Consider the following 23,757-nt stretch of genomic DNA (forward strand, 5'->3'; position numbering starts at 1 on the left):
AAACCTTGGAGCATGCAGGTTTTGGACAGCTCTTAAATGCAATCATTTATTGATAAAATGCAGTGTATGCATTCCTCGAAATTTCTCCTTTTGTATTCGATAGAAAAAAAACAGGGTGAGTAGATACTGACATAAATGTATATTTTCAGTGAACACTGAACTTTGCCATGGTCGGAAAGTTTCAGGCAACCGTCGGCTCATTTCTGATGATCCTGGTTTTAAAAATGAAGGGTGGAAATGTGCGCACCTGCTGCTGCTCCTCTCTGAATGACAAGCGTAGCCTCTGTTCCCACTGGACAGTCCTTGAGCAGCTGCACCACCTGTGTGTGGTTGAGTCCCTGGAGACCCTTCTGATTAATCTCCACCATCAAATCTCCTTCACATAACCCCGGACAACCCTGAGGCTCCAGAACCTGATCCAAACATATAGAAACAATTAAGACACGTATATATAAAATGTATCATTTTCCAAAAAAACATCATGCACTATTTGTTTTCTAAAATAACAACAAATAACATATTAAGTGATAAAATGATAGACAGACAGACAGACAGACAGACAGACAGACAGACAGACAGACAGATAGTCAGACAGACAGACAGACAGACAGATAGATAGATAGATAGATAGATAGACAGACAGACAGACAGACAGACAGACAGACAGACAGACAGATAGATAGATAGATAGATAGATAGATAGACAGACAGACAGACAGATAGATAGATAGATAGATAGATAGACAGACAGACAGACAGACAGACAGACAGACAGACAGATAGTCAGACAGACAGACAGACAGACAGACAGACAGATAGATAGATAGATAGATAGATAGACAGACAGACAGACAGACAGACAGACAGACAGACAGATAGATCAGACAGACAGACAGACAGACAGACAGACAGACAGACAGACAGATAGATAGATAGATAGATAGATAGATAGATAGATAGATAGATAGATAGATAGATAGACAGACAGACAGACAGACAGACAGATAGATAGATAGATAGATAGATAGACAGACAGACAGACAGACAGATAGATAGATAGACAGATAGATAGTCAGACAGACAGACAGACAGACAGACAGACAGACAGACAGATAGATAGATAGATAGATAGATAGATAGATAGATAGATAGATAGATAGATAGATAGATAGATAGACAGACAGACAGACAGACAGACAGACAGACAGACAGACAGATAGATAGAGATAGATAGATAGATAGATAGATAGATAGATAGATAGATAGATAGAACAATGGAATGATAAACTGAATGATAGTTTGTTCAGAGAGTAACATGGATATCAGCGCACCTGTTTGACTCTTTGTCCTGTGGGACTGTCAGCGATGGTGAACCCGAAGCCCTCTGTGCCTTTGGTTATAGTGAGACTCAGAAGTTCAGGGGCCACTTGAGCACCGGCGGTTGCTCCTGAGGAGGACGCCATGGAGATGCTGTCTTCAGGTGGGGGTCCCGGTGTGGTCAGGGATGGAGGCTGAGAGCCGTCCAGGTGTGTGTCTCCAGGATGGGGATGCGGGGTAAGGCCCTCGCCGTGCTCGGGCACTAAACGTCCAGTCAAAGACATGTACTCCATGTAATTTTCATAGTTGTTCCTTCCATTGAGCAGCAACGGGTGATCCACTAGGCCCAAGGGGGGCATGGAGGAGCTAGCGGAGGGGTCTTCTGGGTCATAAGGGAGAGGGTAACCTCGACACAGCACCAGGGTGACACTCTGGCCAATGGGGACGGACTGGAAAAGCTTCACCACGTCAGCATGGGTTGTGCCCAAAACACAGATGTCGTTGATATAGACGATTACATCACCTGAAAGAAATGAGACAACAAAACAAAATATGAAGCGTAAGTGCATTATGTCGTATTCACTGTTCTTGCTTTCCTGCCTTCTTGCACACCATGGTTGATTGGTTGATTATGTACAGTGCCTGCATTCTATTGGTCAATCTACATTTCAGTCATTACTTCAGCACGTATGAAAATCCTGTTTAAATGCATTCGTTCCTTATTAAAGTACACTCTGTTTGCTTAGCAACATGCTAATGTTAAATTCTACTGGAGTCGCCTACTCAGCATTTTTGTTATTGATCAGCTGAAAAAAATATTGTTTTGATGATTCCAACACTATCCCTTTTTGAAAATGAATCATGGGTTTTTACAATTACATACCATTTTTATATATATATTTTTAACAGTTTTATGGTTAAATACAATGGCTAAATTATGGTTAGTGTAGAAAAACAATTGTTATTTTGTGGTTACCATCATTTGGCCACAATAACCATAGTTTTTGGTTTTCTTTTGTAGTAAAACTGTTCATTTATGTTGTTATCCTTATACAATATTAACGGTGTGGACATCACTATTCTGACAGAACTAGAACAATTATTAAAGAGAAAGTTCATAGTTTGAATTTCATCAGAAATATCTTAATTTGCATTGCAATACAGAACGAAATTCTTACGGACTTACATAATTTTAATTTTTATGTGAAATGTCCCTTTAAAATAGCATATTTAAGTATTAAATTTGTTGTAAACAGACCTTCAAAGTTTGGACAAATTTTTATGGGTCATTTAAGTAATTTAAAAAAGAATCCACACAAGCTGCAATTTAGCTTAACGGCAAAAAAATTCACAACAGGTTTAGATTGGTTGCACAAATGTGATATTTTGATAGCTCCTTGTGAGTTGTGAGTTGTTCTTAATATATCATTCGACTATTTACAATAACCAATGGAGCTTATTTTTTCCTGCGATATTTTGGCAAAATGTTGCTAATGTGGCAGTAGACAGCAAGACAGCTCGCTAGGTGTTCGGATTAAAGTCCTCTCCACACATACACGAAAGGTTTTATTGCATAAGGGCAGACAATTGTAGACACCAACCGAGCAAGCTATCAGCAAAGCTTGACGATAATGAGGCATCTCAGTAATAAAGGCAACCTGAGGCCTGTTGAAACTATCGAAACAAGCCAACTGTGTAAGTGTGTGTGGAATAGAGTAGGACTTCTATAAAAGGACCCCATTCCCCCATCAAAAGCGGATAAAACACACAAGATCCCACCAAAGCCCAAATTGCAATGCTAGCTGTAGGCATATGCAAATAAAGCCACTGCCAGCATCATTAACTGTGAGGGCCTTGGGAAGTGATGTCATCTTCAGACCACACGGATGTGATACACTTCTGAAGTTAACGCATGATCAAGGAAGCGAACAAGCCATCCAGAAAGGTAGAGGCGCAGCGAGGACGTAAGTTTCCCATACTAGGTTAAGAGTTCCTCTACAAGGGAATAGAGAACTTATGAAAAAGCAGCAAATAAGCTTTCGGCGTCTGCCTGTGATGACTCACTCAAAGACGCTCTTTCATCGCAGAAAAACACACTGCGACAAGCATGACCTTGCGCTAGCTCTGTGCAAGCTATTAGGGACTGTTGTCAAGCGGTGGCTACAGAGATAATGATGTTTCCTAGCCCATGAGCTGAGGGTTTTCTTTTGAGATCCGAGGTCACGGCTCAACTCTCACTCTCACTCTCTCTCTCTCTCTCTCTCTCTATATATATATATATATGTGTGTGCATATATGTATATGTATATTATATATATAGGTTAGTGTCTGTCTGTGTAATAAAAGAAAGAATCGTTTTAAATTTGGACAATTAGACCTGCAGGCATTGTTTGTTTTCCTTAGCAACAGTAACTATGGTTGGTGTGACAATCACTGGTAATAAAACGGAAAGTTGTCACTAAAAACAAATTTTGGACAAATTCAGCAAATTCACCAAATTGTTAAATAAAGCTAACCTAAGGTAACTACTGGTAAGTATAAATTAGTGCTGTCAAAATATAGCCTTTATATGTGTGTTTTTAGATTAAGAGTGATTAATCATTTGAAAGTACTAATATAAATATTTTAAAAATAATTATAATATATTAATTATGTAACTATTAACAGTTAATTGTTAGCAATAATTATACATAGTTATATAATACTATACACACATAATTTACTTTATTATTAAAGCATTAAAGTACAAGTATTACAGTATATTATTACAAGGAATATTAATAAGTCTTTTTATTAAAAAATGGATATTAAAATGTTTTGTACACACACACACTATATACTATATATACACGTGTGTGTGTGAGTGTATGCATATATTTTTAAATAGAATTATTAATAAATAACTTTACATCAAAACAACTACATTCATTTACATTAAACTACCTTCATTCACCTTTCTCTTAGACTACAAGCATAAAAGTCAACACAAGATTATAACACACTGAAGAAGACAACATATGTCCTGAGGTCCTGGTTTCCTCGACATTCTCACCTGTGTCCATCTTGGCATCTTGGGCTGCAGGTCCCTCAGGTATGACGCTCTTGACCTGCAGGAACTCGTCCGGCTCGTCCCCACCAATGATGGTGAAGCCGAATCCCATGTTGCTCTTCTGTAGCACCGTGGTGAGAAACGTCCCTTTGAGTTGTGTGGCGTCTCTCGTGAACGGGGGCTTTTCTGTGAAGACAAACACACACAAACTATCAGAGGAATACACGGCACAAAGCACAGCCATCTCTACTGCATGGTCTTTGGTGCTTCGGTCAAGCTAAAGTGAAAGTAGGGCACACCTGAGCAACCCGAAAACAAGAAACACCAATAAAACCAATTGGGTGAAGATGGCATATATGGGCCACAGAGAAAAGCAGTACCTCTATATATTGTGGGCAATGGCAGCGCCGATAGACCTTGACTTTGCATTTGCTGTTGCTGTTGCATCCTTCGTTTGGCCTCTAGGACGGGGTTCTCAAACTGTGTCCTTCTGTTAATGTGGCTGCGGGGCAGAACGAGCAGATATTTAATCACGCTGGGACCCTCCCTCCCTCGGCACGCTTATTGAAGAGCATGACACGGATGATTCGGGGTCAGATTGGACTAAAATTTGAAAGAAGAATTTTGAAGAACTTACTCAACATAGTAACTGCCATAAATAGGGTCGTCTATTTTCTCCCAGCCATATGGAAGTTCTGTAGAAAGGAAAAAAAAAAAAAAAAAAAAGATTGTCGGCACCTCGATGCAAATGTTGTTTACCCCTGCTGCGTGTGTATTTAATGTAGTCTGGGTTCTATTTTCTGTTTCCTTGCATAGTTTTTTTTTTCAACTTTTATTTTTGCTTAGTTTTGTTTTGAAACAATTAAAATTAAAATGTGTGCGTGTGTGTGTGTATGCAGGCACACACGTTCACATTTAAATTTAAATAGTTTCAGTTTAAAGAAACAATAACAATACACACATGAATATGAATGCATATACTACATACATATAAAACATTAAATACTAGAAATATTAAAATACTAAATAAATATCAAATACTTAAAAAGTTTAAGATTTCTGCAATTGGAATTGCAGAAATCTCTCTCTCTCTCTCTCTCTCTCTCTCTCTCTATATATATATATATATATATATATATACATACTACTATTATTAAAACATATTACTGTTACTAAAACTGACAAAAAATAAATAAACATTAGACTAACATTTTAAATGATTAAAAATAAAAATATGAAACTAATAAAAATCCCCAAAGCCCATAACCGAATTATTAAAACATATATTAAAACATAATCCTAGACAAAAATTAACTTAAAAATACAAAAATAGTAATTTAAAAAATTCATACTATAATACTATAGAAATAATGCTAAAGTAACAAATGATAGATAGATAGATAGATAGATAGATAGATAGATAGATAGATAGATAGATAGAGTATACGCACAACATAGTTCTATTTTTTCTTAATTTCCTTCATTTTCTTTATTATTTTATTCTTATATTCTTTATTTGCTTAGTCTAATTTAAATTAACGTGATATCAAGTTTTTTTTGCATTAAATAATTTTTTTATCATGCCTATGTAAAGCAATTGAAATTAGAAATGTTTATTAAACGTGCTGTATAAATACATTTTCCTTTCCTTGATTCTCCATTATTTAATCAGGCTTCAAGTGAAGTATTACCATAATTTCGAATTCACAAATGATTGAGACAACGGCTGAAAGGTGAACCTTAATGTATGAAAACTTCAGAAGCAACAAGCTTAAAATGAGCTATTTAATGCACGGCACGAAGCATGCATGTCATGAAAACATTCCTCACAGTTTTCATTATACTGAAGCCCAGTCCAGTAAATCAATAACCCCAGGGATGCCTGCAGTGTATGATAATACACAGCGCAAATCAGTCTAGACGTCTTTTTAAAACATTCCCTGCGCATGCCAGAATTTGGACTTCATATCCCCAACAATCCAGCCGGCCGTTCACGCTGGCAGTCAGTGTGTAAAACAAAGCTTAATTAGGACACACAGCGGTAAGTGAGGGGAGGTCTGGCAGCCCGAAGGTTACAGCCAACATACTTTCATGCAATTCAATCCGCCTGAGAGACACAAAACAAATTAAAGGGCTGGCGAGATCACCATGACAACAAAGGGCTGTCATCACGTGCGGCATTCAAGATGCTTTTTCCTGTGTGTGCTGTTTTTCAGCCAAATTTGACATTATTGAAACATCAAGAAGAAATGGGCTACATGCGCAAACCGCGCAGTAATTATCAAAAACATCGCCAGTGGGACGTGCTGCAGTTTTTGCCAGCGCTCTTCAAAACACGCACATATACGTGCAGATGAAGTCATCTACGCCTGTGAATAAATGGCGTGCACGAAACATGCACACTCACACAAATGCAAAGCTAATTCACCAAACAGTGCTTGAGGAATTACCTAAAAAGACACTCCTAACAACCTAGCAACCAGTCTGAACATCAACACCTAGCAACCTTCTAGCAATTTCCTAACAATCGTTTATAGCAACCACCTGAAACAACCTCACTAATACTAGAAGCTGCCTAGTAACTAGTCAGAACACCTTAGCAACCACCAAGCAATGCTCAATGAACTACCTAGCAGCCACCATTCAGAACTTCATGACAACCACCAAACAATGTCGAAGTAACCGCCAAAACAATGGCCTAGCAACCCCTCAGAGCTCCCTGACAACCACCAAACAATGCCCTAGCAACTCCTTCGAAGTAACTGGGAATTTTTTTTTGTAATGTCCTGGCAACTACTGAGAGCTTCCTAGCAACCAGCAAACAACAATGTCCAGAGCGCAAACTATTAGAATGTCTTATCAACCACAAAGAACACTGTAACGATTTTCTAAAAAAAACCTCACAAGTATTCAGAACTCCCTAGAAACCATTTAGCATCATTCTCTTATCAAATTATCAACTTATACAAAGAACACTGCAGCAAATCACCAAAAATGACCTTAAAACCTTTCAACTACCTAGCAACCACCAATTAGAACTCCCTGACAAGCACCAAATAATACCCTGGCAACCTCTCAGAAATCCCTAGCAACCATCAAAAAAATGTCTTAGCAAGTGCAAATTCATACAATGTCTATTGAAAAAAAATAAATCAATAAAATAAATCAATAAAAATGTAATCAATAAAACTGTGCATATATTGTATAATAAAAATCTGATTTAGGCTTACAGTGTGAACGAGGCTATAGAATTTCCTATCAGCCACACAAAACACTGTAGCAATAATTTGTAATGACCTTATAACTATTCAGAATATCCTATATACCACCTAGTAATGCCCTAGCAACTATTTAGAACTGCCTAGCAACCCACAAAAAACAATGTCCTAGAAAGTGCAAACAATGTCCTAGCAAGTGCAAATTCACCTCACAAGCATTCAGAATATCACAGAAACATCTAACAACATCCTAGCAACCGATTAGAACATCCTAACAAACACCAAACTTGTAGAATTGTCTTATTAGCCACACAGGAAACTAGTGATTACCTAAAATGACCTCACAAGCATTCAGCATACCCTAGAAACCTAGCAAACAATGTCCTAGAAGCCTAAACTCATAGAATGTCCTATCAAGCACAAAGAACACCACAAGAATTGCCTAAAGTGACCTCAAATCATTTGGAATACCCTAAAACCCATCCAGCAACATCCTAGCAAACAGTATCAATACCCTAAACCAAACTCCAAACTGAAATGGCTTTGTTGTAATGTCCTAGCAACCAATCAGCACTCCCTAGAAACCCCACAGAAGTAAGAACACCTAGCAATCTTATTGTAATGACTTAGCAACTGCTCAGGACAGCCTAGGAACCAACAAACAATGTCCTAGAAGTGCAAACTAATAGAACGTCCTATCAAGCACCTTACTAAGTCACCAAAACACCCTAGCAACATCCTAGCAACCACCAAACAATGGCGTATCAACCTTGGAGAACACCCTGGAATCACATCTGACATTTTTTATAAGGCTACTTTTTTAAGCGTAACATTTTCCCAAACACATTTTAAAGGGAAAAATACAATAAACAAGTAAACAAAGAAGCAAACACAAGGCATTCCACAGCCTCTGCATTGACACACATAAAGACTAGTCTACAGACATGCCCTCAAAGCAGGTTTTTCTACTCATACTGTGTCAAAAGAAGCCATGCTGTGTTCAAATATTCATTAGTTGAGTGAATGGATGCTGCGCTGAACAGAACGGCGGGCCGGAGGAGGCAGGAGCAGGTGTGACGACCAACGAGGTTCTCGCACCTCCCTAGGAGGGTTACAGCAATCAATTCCCTCCTACACACACACACACAGCAACCAGCTACAGCGCATCCGCTAATGCTTGACCCTTCTCCTCACAATCAAAAACCAGTCTCATGTTTAGGATTTACATTAAGTAGAAACCTTTGCCAGGCTGTCAGCCAAGGGATACATGACGGGCCTCTTCTATGTGTCACATACACCGCTTTAACTCAGAGAGAAAGACGAGTAACACACCAGATGGCGACACTTTCTTAATAAAAAAAGTGAGAAGTGTGACACAACCTTGGCTGGAGTTACTGTCGTTTTATTTTAAAGATCATATCTTGGTATGAAAGAAATCGAAGCCAAATGTTAAATATTTAATCTTACTTATAATAGGTCAAAATTATCACTACTTCTCTTTATAATGTGTATTTGTAACTTAAAAGGGAAGTGGCAAATAACAAAAAATTACAAATTTTATTAACACCTACTGAAAGTTCCTGCACATTGTCGCAAAAAAAAAAAATTATGTTGGAAATTATTTATAAATATGGACAAAATGATATACATAGTAGACAACAAATAAAATATATTCTAAATATTTTAACATATTACTCACTTTACATTCCCGCAATACTGCAAACCACTTTTACAAATGTTATGAATTTAACATATTATTACATTATAAGGTAGATACTATTTAATGTACTGTACCATAATTAGAAGGCAATAACAAATAATTCTATTCAAAATATCTGAAAATATTACTTAACGTTCCCCATTTTAACCCCAATAAGTTAAACATTTTCATTCATAAATGTAACAAATATTATTAGCTTCTGTAATGCTTAATAGATCACATACGCAACACATTAAGAAAATAATTAGCTATTTAATAATTAATACAATATAAAGAATAATATTGAAAATATATCACCTACTCACTTTTTTTTATATAATTCTGTAATTCTTAGCAGATTAATAATGTACCATATTTAAATAATTCTAATAATTCTGAAACAACCACATTTTTAAAGAAAATTCTGTGTTTTTTATTTGGACCCTTTTGGACACTTCAGGATTTTTAGACAATGTTCTAACCCAGACCACCTTAAATATCTTTTCTCAAGCCTCCTTAAATCAATGGTCCTCCATCGGCAGTTGCCATGGCAACTATGGGAGAAGTCTCTTTTTCAGGCTCTTTCATTCACTGAGTGGCTTATGTATATTTGAGTGCATTGAATGCACAAGTGTAAATATGAGCGTGTGCATATGTGCCGGATGCCAGTCTTTAAAAGTCCTGTGAAATGTATGCTTTCAAAACCAACAAGCAGGGCTGATTAATTAGCAAGCACAGGGTAAATTTTGGAGCGTGAGAACAATGGAAGAATTATTCCATTGTTGCTAAATTAAACAGGCACACCCCTAAATTATAGCCAGGAATTGTGAGTAACATTGATTTTGAAGGCAAAATTAGGTAGACACAGACAGATCATCTTTTATCTAACCTTTGATGGGAATTTATGATGAAACTGTGCCGCCCCATGAGGATCACAAGCTAACAGACATCTGAATTAAATTCTGAATCATGTACATGTCTGAACTTTGAAGACAGACGTGGATCAAATTTGCAATGCACAGAGTGATTTCTTCGCAGCAGTTATTATTGAACATAATGGAAATCAATCATGATTATGTGTATGAGCTTATGTTGCTGCACAGACATGCCCAAAAAAATAGATCTATGCTGTACTACAGAGAGGGATATTAGTAGTCATGTCACAGAGAGGCATTAAAAGGCCTGTGGAAAGAGATATTGATTTCTCTGGCCCCATTAAATTGCATTTTAATTCAACAGAGGGTTTCAAAGATGGTAGATTTGGGTATACAGAGCCACCATGCATGTTTATCAGCCTGGCTGAGAAGAAAACATAAAAAAAATACAGGTTTTGAGCAAGCTAATGAATATATCATGCTCACATGTGCTCCATTTTTAGAGCGCAGGTAATATGATAAGTGTGAATGAAGAAATATAAAAAATGAACAAAAGAATGAATGGCTATGGAAGCATAGATGGATGGATGGATGGATGAATGAGCGAAGAAATGAATGCATGTAAGGTTACGATGGTTTAAGGATAAGTGTAACTAAATATAATGAATCAATGCCACAGATCCTCAGTTGGGGACTGAATGAACAAACAAAACAGTGGTTAAATGAATGGATGGATAATATATAAAGGCAGACTAAGAGACAAACTGATTAACAAACCAATGAAAAAAGGAACAAATTAATCAACATGCAAATGAGTAAAATAAATAGAGGACAGATGATTAATGGATAAATAAATGAACAACCCAACACAAAGTCTAAATAAATAAAGTAATGAATGGAGGATAAATGACTGATTTATAGATTAATGAATAAATGGATGGGTTTATTGAAGCATAGACGGACAAATGAATGAACAATGATTGAATGCATGGAGGGTACAAGGATGGACGTATGAATGCAGGTTAGATGGCTTCATGGATAAATGAATAATAAATGTATGGAAAGGAGGATGAACGAAGGAATGAATAATTAGCTTTCTTATCAAATGAATGAATGAATGAACAAATAAAAATGGAGGACAGATTTTTAAATGATTTGTGAATGAATTAACAAATGAACAGGTGATGGATGGACGGATGGACAGATGAATGGAAAGACGTTTTGGTTGGATGGATAGATAAATGGATGGATGGATTGGTGGACAGATAGATGGAGGTCAGATAGACAAAAGAATGGAGGATACTTTAAAAGATGGGTGAATTGGTTAACAATCAGAGGATGGATAACTAAACAAACAACAAATGAATCAACAAGCAAATAAGGGAATGAATAGTGCACAAATTGCATAATGGATTAATAAAAAAGCCAACAAAAAAGGAGGAATGTTGTATGAATTGAGGGATTGATAAATAGATGGCCTGGCTATATGACTGAACAAATGATTATACAAACAAATGAATGGAAGATAGATGAATGAATATCATAGATTGGTGGCTTTATGGATGATTGATCATAAAAAAAGCACTAATGAACAAATAAAGATGAAAGTATGCATCAATGTTGCATAAACCTGTCATTCATAAACACAGTGTGCAAACATTATGATTGTTTTCATGAAACCAGAGCACAATCTGATCGTGTTCTGACATCACCAACAAACCCACAAAATGGAGACCTTCCCCTCAGATTTCATGTTACAATCTCACACACGTACATCTCCGGAGGGAAAATACAAGTAGAGGTCACGACATCAAATTTCTCCAAGCGTAAAAGAGAGCGACACATTCACACACGTGTTAACACGCTCAAACACTCACCATCTTCCTCACACTCCTCCGGGGCTTGGCTTTCTTCGCTAGTCGAGGGTCGAGCCATGACGTCGTTTTGGTATTGTGACTGAAAAGAAGAAATATTGTTTAGCTACCACAACACGAATCAAAAGAGTCTCTGTGCGTTACATCAGGCAAATGTTAGCACAAGCCTGACTTTGAAATGTAAAACATTCTAGACTGAATATCCCAGAAGGCCTCAGTCACAGTGGCTGGGGGTTTTTCCAGTTAACACAATGACAATCAATACTTTTAATAAGTCCCTTGTTTCTCATTAAGGACAGATGGGAAGGTGACGAATATCTCTCTCTCTTGCTCTTAAGAACACTCTTCCCTCAGCTTCTCTGGCAGATTCAGTTTTAGTGATTCATTTATCATCATGATTCATGGCTCAGCAAAATGCAATGTGTCAGTTCATCCCTAAAGTAGTACCAAGTGACATTTTAACTAAATGTAAACATAAAACACAGATTCATATATTACTTATTTATGCAGGAATATGATCAAATGAATGTTATAATAGCATTGCATATTTATATTGTAACAGCAAAAATGGCATTCGAATTGAAAAGGAAAGAGTTAAAAAATATCTTAATCCGATTTGCTTGAATCATCGCTAAAATGTTTATGAAAGTAAATGTATTCAAATTGGTTAGTAATAAATAAATAAATACTGCGTGTTTTCCAATATATGTTTTGTCTTGAACTTCTTTATTAGATATACATCAGATAGGTATTGTTTCCAAATGAATAATAAGAGCATTAAGAACAATATATTTTATTTAATTAATTGATTTTAAAATGTGGTAAGGTTATGTTATTTTCGTCCTTATAAAATGCATTAAATGTAATATATGAAATAACATTAACTAACAATGAATAATATATTTGTTATTCATAAGTGATATTAATTTTTCTCAACATTAGTTATGAGCTCGGGTGCATTAAATAATATGAACAATACGATTTTTCATTTAGGCATATTGCATTGTTACTTCAGATTACCTAATGTAATTGACTAATATTAACAATTAAAACCTCAGTGTAGAGTGCCACCAATATTCAAAATCAAATTGCCTTTGACTGAAATTATGAAATTTGAATTATGAATTTACAATGATTATTTACATATTAATCAAATGATTTATAATTAAGTAATTTTACATTAACAAAAAATCATTTGAATACATTTCAAAGACAATTACCTAAACCGAGTATCATCAAAAGAATATATTTTTGTAGTAATTGTACATTGCCAGCCCTACCATGTGCTGAAGTCCAGCAAATACATTTCAAAATGTAGAATGCAGTACACTGAACTGAATGAGCGCAATACGGCATACATAAATAATTCAGCTATCTGTAACGATCTGTAAAAGAGGACACGGCAACAGGTAGCGCTCCATATGCTCAGACCTCTTTCATTATGAAGTGTGCTTTGAAGTGCACTTCACTCACTCTATGAAGTAAACTTCTCCTTTCTCAGTGTAGGCCATCTCCCAGTTATCTGGCAAAGGTCCCAGTTCGTCATTCTCCTGGGAGTCCTGCGGGGACTTGGGGGCGTCTCCTTCCTCCTCAGGGGCATCTGTGGCGGTGAGGGTGGGCGTCTCGGGTGGGCATGGCTGGACGGGAACGTCTCCAGAAGCATCAGTGCTCTTATCCTCGTGTTCGCTTGATTCTGTGAGGGAAAACAAAACGAATCAGTGTTAAAGGTAATGTATGCAGGATTGACAACTAGTGGTTAAAGCAGGAATTGCGGTCCAAATAAAAAAAATGGGGACTTTTTTTTTCACCCAGCTCCTCCTCTTTAGACTTGATTCACACAAAGGTTGCCAGATTGACGACACCAACAGTAACGAGCGCACATGATGATGAATGAAATAAAAGACGCCGAAGGTGCCAATTGGGTAAACTGACAGTGGGCAGGATTCACAAACTAAAACCGAGACCGACATTCCGGTCCGGGACGTACATTTTCAAGAGAATAACTGACTGGTTTTTAGATAAACACGTATGCAAACTTATTATGGTATTGCTATGATTTAGTAAAGTCAAAAACTTACATACTACACTTTTAAGCATGACCTCAATCTGAGTGAATCTGAGTGAATCTTACTGAGAGACTTATTTGACAGTATAGAGTGGTACAAGGATAAAGGTACATAAAACAAGTAATGACTTAGAGCAGCTATGTTCCGTCCACCTATTTTATGCATATTTAGAAATATTGGATAAAAATGGCAAGTTTCACAAATTTATAAAAAATGACCAATCTCGCTGCTCAAAATCGTCTATTGTCAAAGTGTGTTCCCAAGCAGCAGATGCCCACCTCCAAAAGCAATGCATTTATTGTGTTTTGCTCAAGTAATTTATATATAAAAATGATCATATTAAGTGGCTTCTCCTACGTTTCTTAGTAATATTTAGTGCCAGTTCATCAGGAAGTGATGAATTAGTTCTCTTTGGCTCGTTGGATGGAAACAGTGCTTTATTTCGAAAATGTTTTATGCGATATTCCTTTTTTGGCACCATTTACACAACAGCGCTTTCAGCCAAACACAGAAAACTTTTTATGCATCTGCCTGTAATAATGGCATTTTTGGAGACTGAAAACGCATCATTTTGAAAACAGGTCTCAAAGTGCGTGTTGGGTATGTAGACATGTAAACTATCTGACACCGCTAACTACTGGCATGGCATACGTAATACAGCTTTTTTTTTTTTGCCAATTTTCGAGGAATGTGTGAACACTAATCATTTGGCAAACGTCGTCAGGTATACTCGAAAATTTTAAGACGCACAGAAAAAGTATTTTGACTACATCGTTGTTGTTTAAATAAAGCCATAAATTTGCATCTTTGGATGGAAACACAGCTACTGTCGAAATTAACTCTTACTAAAAAGTCTTATCAGCCTTACTAAAAAGAGCTTCATCGGCTCAGTGTGATTCAAAATGTTACGTAACAACTGAAAAGTTTAAATAAAGCATGAGTCGAAGCGGTCATGAAGCCCACATTCATAATCGACTCGGTCGGGTCAGTTTAAAGGAAACAGTAGTAGGTCGTAACCTGGTGTGATGGCGATGCCGTTGCCGTTGACGACGGGGCTCTCTTCCTCCTCCTCTTCTGGTGGCTCGATGCTGTCCTTCTCCATGTTACTGACGGACTTATTCCTCTTCCTTTTTCCCTCTGCACTGGGTCGGGCACCGGGCAAGAGTTGGTCCGTCACATTAAACAGCATCGGCGTGGGTTCGGCAGGAGGCTTTGGCGTGCCATAGAAGTTATCTAGAAACAACAGAAAACACATTTTGGCATTCAAACTAGGAAAAATTGCACAGCTACTTGGCATGAAAAAGGGTGAAGTCTGACTTGAAGCAACTTTTCAATGACTTCCCTGGAGTAATTTTTTTCCTGTGATGTTTGCCGTTACGGCACCCTCGTTCACCGGCGACTCAATCGTTACATTCAAGATTGAAAAGAAATCATGTGTATCGAGGGAAATCTGTTTAATGATTAAAAACTGAGCTCCTGTGTGGTTACGGCACATTCTTTATGAATTCATTTGCAGGTCTGTGGGGATGGAAACAGAAGAGGTGAAGTTCATCTATTCATTTAAATTACACCCTGTGACCTAGAATTACAGACTGGGAATAGATTTCACCTCAACAAAACCGCATAAAATCTATCAAATCAATACGGCACGTATATACTGTGCAGACTTGTATTTAAATGTCGTGTTAAATTAAAAACAGCTGTTTTTACTGTGCTGACGTGAACCATGATTTCATGCTAGCTATTAGTCAGAAACAGATGGTGCATTCGCATTCTAGAGAGCATTAATTGGACAATCATTTGCATACACAACTTTTCTTATTATTTCATGCAAAAAAAGTAATTTGCTGCAGTTCAAGGCTGCATTTAATTGATTGAAAAACTGTTTAATATTACGAAATATTTTTATCAATTAATATATCTGTTTTCTGTTTGAATATATTCAAACATGTCATTTAATCCTGTGAGGCAAAGTTGGATTTTCAGCATCATTACTCCTTCAGTATCACATGATCCTTCAGAAATCATTCTAACAGCCTGCTCATTACTTAAGTATTACCAATGTTGATACATACAAAAACCTGGTACACTTATTTCAGCAATGTTTGATTGACATAGATAATAAAAAACTGCATTTAGTGTCTTTATTGTTACTTTAGATGAATTTGATGTATCCTTACTGAATATATATATATATATATATATATATATATATATATATATATATATATATATATATATATATATATATATATATATATATTTTGGATCTTACACTAAACAGTTTTATTAAATTATTAACTTGAAGTGAGTATTAAATGAATAAAGATCAACATTTTTTGTATTTCTCAGCCGGCATTCTCAACGTCCGTCTGTCACTGAAGCTGTTATGAAACTGTGCCTCACAGAGTCATGGGAAGGATCTTCCTCGTCTCATGAAGAGAAAAGAAACCTGCGTCTGAAAGTAGTCCACACACCTCAGTGTCGGCTCTCAAGAGACCAAACTGCACTAGTTCTGAATATCTCCGCTCAATGTCAAAGATACGTGCTCTTTCTAGCGGTAACATCGAGCAGATTTAAGAAAATCCATACTGCAGGACGCAATGATGTAACAGGTTTTTTATAAGCTTTTTTTAGAGAGGTAATGATATACTGAGATGTGGGAGGTTTAACAGTATATTTCACTTACCTTCGTATGTTCCACTTTCTAACAAAGCCCCACTTTTCTCTAATTCCATAAACCGCTCAACGCTCACAAAGTTGTAGTCCACACCTGGGACCTCTCCCTCTTTGGGCTGTCTCGTTGTGCCTGCAGACATAAAAAAACACATATCATGTCTGTCAGAATATTTGAGCAAGACTAAGCGAAATACAGTCTCACAGAAACGTACTGTCAAAGTATCCTAGCAAGTTATAATACATTAGATTCACAAAGTAAAAGTCAAATCTTAAAGGCGCTGTATGTAAGAAAGTGGTTGAAGTGGCCATTGCAGTCCAAATTCAAAACATCGGAGAGGGTTTTTTTTCACTTAGCCCCTGCTCCTTAGACTTGACGCACACGCAGGTTGCCAGACTGATGACATCAACAGGAACTGGCCCCTTTCATTTGACTGCTTTCTTTACTGAAATTATTTATGCAACCTGGCAACCCGGGGTGCTGAAATAATTGGGTAAACCGGCAGTGGGCGGGTTACACAGACCAAAACAAATACAGACATTTCGGCCTGGAACGCACATTTTTTAAAGGTTGAATAACTGATCGTAGCATTATTTTTTAGATAAACAAGTAATTTAACTTACCATCTGCAAAAATATTAAGGTATTTTTATGCTTTCTACACCTTACATAAAGCACATTTAATTAGCTTAAGACTATGATAACCATATGCCATGGTATTTAGCACATTTTAGCAATTTATTTTTTATGTTATATGAAGTATATTTTACAATTATAAAATATAGGCTATTTATTCAGAGATACACAGCAATAAACAGCAATATTTTTCTACATAATTTAACTAAACTAATTTAAGTTTTAACTAAATGTAATTTAAGTTTATTAAAAATAAGTTTAAGGGGAAAAAACACATATATAAAGCCAAAGAATATTAATAAATTAATAGATTTTCTTCAGAATATAAAAAAGTGACAGTTGTACATTTACAACTTGACAAAAGATTTCCATTTTAAATAAATGCTGGTTCTTGAACTTTGTATTAAATACCTTCCACAAAACTAAAAATAAACAGAACCATTTTCAACATATTTCTTGAGCACCAAATAAGCATATTGATTTCGGAAGAATCATGAGACACTGAAGTCTGGAGCAATGATGCTGAAAATTCAGCTTTGCATCACAGGAATAAATTAAAATGGTCTGGTATTTTCTAAACCAAATAAGGACAAACACTCACTTTAAAAAAAAAACCCTAAGCAATGAAGTAAGTGTGAAAACTCGCAAAGTGACGTTTCCAAGTTCCATATTGACTGTTTATGTAAATTGGGTGCATAATTAATGCATTAACTGAGGCTGAGTCTTCTGAGAGTAATCAAACATTCTTAAGAAATCAGGCACTGGGGATTTGCAAGACGCATACTTAGCAACGATATCATAATCCAGTCCCTTGAGCTCTCAACCAAATCGTCTCTGATTTCTCAAAACTTTTAGTCAGAGAAAAAAAATCCTCTAGCTTTTGGCTTGTGAACTTCCCAGCAAGAGAAAGAGTCCATCCCTGCTGTTTGCTTGTGCAGGTTGGCTTTAATGACTGTCATGACTAATAATCGTGTGAAAGAGACATTTATTATTGAACACCGAGAGGAAAATACTTGAGCGTGTGGACCATAAAAACATGAAGGTGACTAAATCAAAAAGCAAATTCAAGGTTCTGTGAAAAATGACAGTGCATTTGAAATTAGGGTGCTTTCATTTAATTCAGTGTTCTTATTAAGTCTGGCAATTCACAGGACAATTTAAGATTAATAGGGTAAGTAATTAATAGCGAGATTTGATCTGACTTCACGGAGCGAGCACAGATGTAACGAATTGGTCATCGTATGAGGCTAATGATCTCAATCAATAATAGCAGTCAAGCAAGGAGAAATTCAGAAACATCCAGAATTAAATACATTATGAAGGAAAAAAACAAATATATAATAAATATATCTTTATATATAACAAACACACACACACACATATATATATATGTGTGTATTCAGGGGTACGCAGTGATATATATTTTATATATAGTAAACATGTATTTTAACTATTTTAAGAATCTCCTTATTATCTTTCTGGGCCTTGAACATGTCAGTTGCTTCGCTGTCTGTACAGAGTCAGAAAGCTCATCAAAAATATCTTAATTTGTATTCTGAAGATGAACAAAGGTCTTATGGTTTAAAACGGCATTAGGGTGAGTAATAAACAACCACATTTTAATTTTTGGGTGAAATGTGCCTCAGTGAGCCGCTAGCAATGAATATAACAGAACAGCAGAAATTCAGTCAGTCATACAGGAGCTGAACTGTTTGTGGATAAAGCATAATCATTCACATATGAACAACAATAGTCCAGTCAGACATTCGTTCTGATTGTTATTGCCATGCAATTGCTAAACTGACTCCATCACAATGAATCAAACTGTCTGGGACAAACTTCCCACAAGCCCAGACATCATTTTCATTATAATTTCCATAATATCTCCAGTCATAAAAAGAACATGGACACATTCAACAAAATGAAACACTTTTAATAGCAAATAAGCAATACAATTTATTTTGAGCACTATTCTAGACACACTTTCTAGACGCAGCTGGTCAAGATGGCAGACCAGTCGACCAACCAGTTAAACTGACTAAACCTGCTTTTTAAGCTAGACTCAGGATAAAGTCAGGATCAGGAGCGGACACGAGCCGGATTTGAACTCCTAACACCAGCAAAAGCTCCACATGCTGTACCCGCTGGGTCATGTCTCCAACTAAAGCAGATTTTAAAAATCAGTCCCAACAGATTTTTAACGTCTACATATTTGCTTATATAATATAGAAAGCTTTCAAGCCAGTGCTGATAAAAGCTTTTGCCTATATCTATCTAGTTTTTCAGGACACACTTAAATAACACTTTTCCACTATAAAGTCAAGGAGCTCATTTCAGATTCATAAGGCAGATATGCCTCGGATCTGGAAATCAAAGGTTGGAGTGTATTTCTGGACTAGCGCGAAGTCTTTGAACAAGAAAAGTCCATTTTGATTTTAGGGCTAAAATGACAGACCAAATGTGCTGTTTTGAGAGGTGAAGGTACCGCTAAATTATGAAAGTAAGACAAAAACTCGGATTTTTACTAAGTGAGAGAGCGACCGGGAGTGAGAGACGAGCGCATCACACACAGCTTATGTAATACGCAGACAGCAATGGCACATTGTGGTCTGGAACATTTAAATATTCAAGGATATTCACCTGAACATCATTTCACCAGAGATGAGCCTAAAAATAGCAGCTGCGAATCCTTTTACAAATTCAGTGGCTCCCCAGAGATGACGGCCTAATGCCGAGAAGATACTTTGTGCAGAAGCCGTGCAAAGCAACAGGCCTTCTTTAAACTGTCAGTCATTGTAGCATGTTAACATTAGTTCAATACAAATAATAATTATACGTAACCATCTAACGGACACATAATGTAGCACTGCACTGAAAATAACCATAGTAACCACAGAAACACCCTGGAAACATTTACGACAGACAGACAAAAGTTTGTTTCTCTTGTTTTTAGCATTCAGTGCTAACAGCTAACATTCCCGTTTAGTTCATGGACCAAACATTCTGGTCACAAACATAACTTAGAATCTGTTTCTAACATTAACTCAAGACCGTTGCTATATTCATCTCATGTGTGCTTATCCATCTGTGTCATAACAGATTTGTGTGGATCATCTCAGAGATGTAAAGGCCTCTATGGAGACGGGATTTCAGTGTTCTGACAACACACTTTTACTGTACATGTCCTGGGAAACATAATACGCTGACTGAAGCAATTCAAATGCGCAAATGCCTGCATCTGTATGCTGACAAAGGGCTAAACATGACACAGAGGAAATTACACGGAAGCTTTGCTGATATTCATATGCATCATGAATATTTATATCTTAATAATCAGATGAAAACACTGTACAGTTTTCTCCCTAAGTAATTTTTTTTTTTTTTATGGAGAACAAATCTTCTCTTGCGATTTAAGGAAATATTATATTATATAAAAAAATAAAAGCATTAGAAAGTGCAGTATGAATTGCTGACAGCTAGCAGTTTAAACATTACTGCAGTCCAAATTCAAAAATGTCTCTTTTAAGTGTAGAAATTAGGAAAGAAGCATTGTACTTTCCCTACTGTTGTGTAAAGCAAAAATGAAATCAATGGCAACGAAATACTCATTTTTATTTATTTTACATTGAAACTGCTTTATGATATTTCGCTACTACTGTCAGTTTGAGATATTTTCAATGAAAACCGGGACTCTCGAGACTGTCCCATTGACTGCCAAGTAATGAACACTGTCAAGGTCCAGAAAGGTATGAAAGACATTATCAGAATACTCGATTTCCCATCAGTGGTTCAATTTTAAGTATTTTATAAATCGCCAAAATTACTTTTTGTACGCAAAGAAAAATATATAGAATTTGTCTCCTCTTCTCATCTCCTCAATCACCGTAGAGCCATTTTGGAGAATATCCACAGGAAGCAAACAGTGTACGCTCTTCTGTCAGCCGGGATTCGTTTTCTATGCATATGTATAATTTGAATTGAAGAGAAACGGAGCTTGCACAGAACAGCGCGTTCATTGGATACTCTCCAAAGTGGCTCTACGGTAATGCAGAGAGACGCGCAACAAATTAATCGTGTTTTATTTCTTTGCTTTTACGGGTTTGGGACGACATTGGGGGTTCGTGATTAATGACACATTTTTTTCATTTTGAGGTGGAGTACCAGCACTAAACCTGTGTTTAAGAAACCTGTCCGAAAACAGTATTTATTTATTTTTTTTTAGTGCTGCTCACTGAAAAGAAATTATACACGTCACCTCAAAATAAATGGAAGAAAAACGACATCGTCAGCCTGAGGTGGGCGCTGATCGGTCTCGACTAATGCATCTGTTCGGATGACTACCTGAAGAGCCCTGATTAAATACATCCGAGGGGTAAATCTGATTACAACAGGGAATAGAAACTGGCTTAGTTCTCTCTCTCTCTCTCTCCGCTCACTCTCATGCGATTATAGCTGATGTGATTATGAAAAATGATGAGGGAAAATTGCGTCCAGCTTTACCTGTTTTCATTTCTCTGCTTGATTACCTCCTTATTTCAGCTTCACCTTCCCACGTGAAACAATCTTTCAGGTGCGACTGTTTCGCCCGTCCCGTTTCAATTCCCTGTCAGAGCAAATCAAGCGCAAGGATACAAAAGGCACCTCTGCTCTGGCTTTACTTCATAGTTGTGAGCCGCAGCAGCTCATTCTTAGCCTCTCTCGCTGTCTCCGTTCATCTCCTCAGCAATCCTCCGCTTTAAAGTCGTCAGCAGCATCTCTTTGGATCACTTGGATTGCGAGTGACATACCCACCTGCTAAACAAAGCCCTGACAACTGATGCTCCAGACAGATGCAGACAAGCCTCGTACAAACAACGGCGCGCAGAAACCATATTCACCGAGAAGACTGATCTGTGATGCAGCAAAATAAACCCAAACCGAACACTCTTTCAAAAATACATATTCGACATTAACTGGAAAAGTGCACTGTTGATAATTCTCCAGAGAAAAGGAGAGGTTCTGGGTGGCACCCGTTTTTAATACATAACAGAAAATAGGGAAATTATTTGTATAATATTTCTATAATTATATGACAATAATCTGTTTATATAATTATAATGTAACAATTATTTTTACTAAACTATATATTTAGTACTACTACTACTACTAATATAATATCATACCATATATACATCTATATAATTTTATTATATATTAACATATTATTAAGTCGATATTATATTTATATACATTCAAGAAATAATTGTATAAAATATATATTTATACGTTTAAATTAATTTAATACAAATACTAATAGTATGCAAATTATATAGAAATTATTTTAATTTATAATCAATTGTATATTTCTATAATTATAATAGAACTCTGATCTGTTAATATAATAATGATAAAAAATCTAAAATAAAAAATCTAATTACCTTATTATTTTTTAATTGAATATTGAAAAGTTATTACTAATCTGTGAAAATGCAGTGTGATTGTTTTTTACATCGAAACATTCACAGAGCAAATACACAAAGATTTTAAACCGCACCACTAAAATGCAACTATTTAACTCAATTTAATGTCATTTTGTACATTTTATATCAAAGACTTTAACATAGAGCAGCGTGACGCAGTGAGATTGAGCATGTAACAGGACTAAAGTGTAACTTCCCTGCAAATAAAACTGTCAGCAGCTAATCTGAACGAACCGAAGACCAACACCGAACGAAAAAAGCGCTGCCCCACCAAACACCGAACTTCAAAGGCGGCGAAACTACTGAAAGAATCGAGCGTTGAAACACATTTCCAGTCAGCGCAAACGACTCTATGCAGGCTGAAGCCGGATGAAGGCTGACACCGAGGCCCTGTCCTTGTGTAGCGTCTGTGGAAGCGCTTGAGGGGTTGATGAGAGCCGGGCTGAAGGCCTGAAATTTGCCTGTAATGGCCTGCAGCCTCTCTGACACTCGTGACGGGGAGGGGTCGTGTTCCCTCTAATCTGCGGTCAGCCCAACCTTGAAGCCCGGTGCCGCTCTGTGCGCTGAATCGCTAATGTCTGAACAGAGGTAAACAGCTCTCAGGGTGAGTGGAGGTGAAGGCATATGCGAGATACGGGTGCACTGGAGTGAAGGAGCCTATAGGAGACGACCCGCAGGGGATTTCAGCAGCAAACACCAGGCACTGTGCTTTTCACCAGCCCTTCAATCAGGGCTATATATTCCAAAGTGGCTTCTGACTGATTTAACCTATGATTCATCACATCGTAGGTGAACTGTAATAGATTGAATGCCGTCAAATGCCTTTAGAAACCGAGGCAAATAAGGTGAACCCTCACTTGGAGGAGGAAACTCGCCTGAAAAACTCCT

General features: G+C 36.8%; 1 protein-coding gene across 1 annotated transcript in view; it reads right to left on the reverse strand.

The window, feature by feature from the left end:
• magi2b (membrane associated guanylate kinase, WW and PDZ domain containing 2b) overlaps positions 1 to 23,757 on the reverse strand; it is a 77,545-nt gene that overhangs the window by 22,270 nt on the left and 31,518 nt on the right. Inside the window, 10 exon segments of the mRNA XM_043228343.1 lie at positions 248 to 413; positions 1,332 to 1,840; positions 4,370 to 4,552; positions 4,747 to 4,868; positions 5,004 to 5,061; positions 12,036 to 12,059; positions 12,062 to 12,114; positions 13,506 to 13,725; positions 15,116 to 15,331; positions 16,788 to 16,907. Of these exon segments, the coding sequence (XP_043084278.1) occupies positions 248 to 413; positions 1,332 to 1,840; positions 4,370 to 4,552; positions 4,747 to 4,868; positions 5,004 to 5,061; positions 12,036 to 12,059; positions 12,062 to 12,114; positions 13,506 to 13,725; positions 15,116 to 15,331; positions 16,788 to 16,907 (1,671 nt within the window).

The sequence above is a fragment of the Puntigrus tetrazona genome, chromosome 25 (genome assembly GCF_018831695.1).
Source record: "Puntigrus tetrazona isolate hp1 chromosome 25, ASM1883169v1, whole genome shotgun sequence".
Lineage (NCBI taxonomy): Eukaryota > Metazoa > Chordata > Actinopteri > Cypriniformes > Cyprinidae > Puntigrus > Puntigrus tetrazona.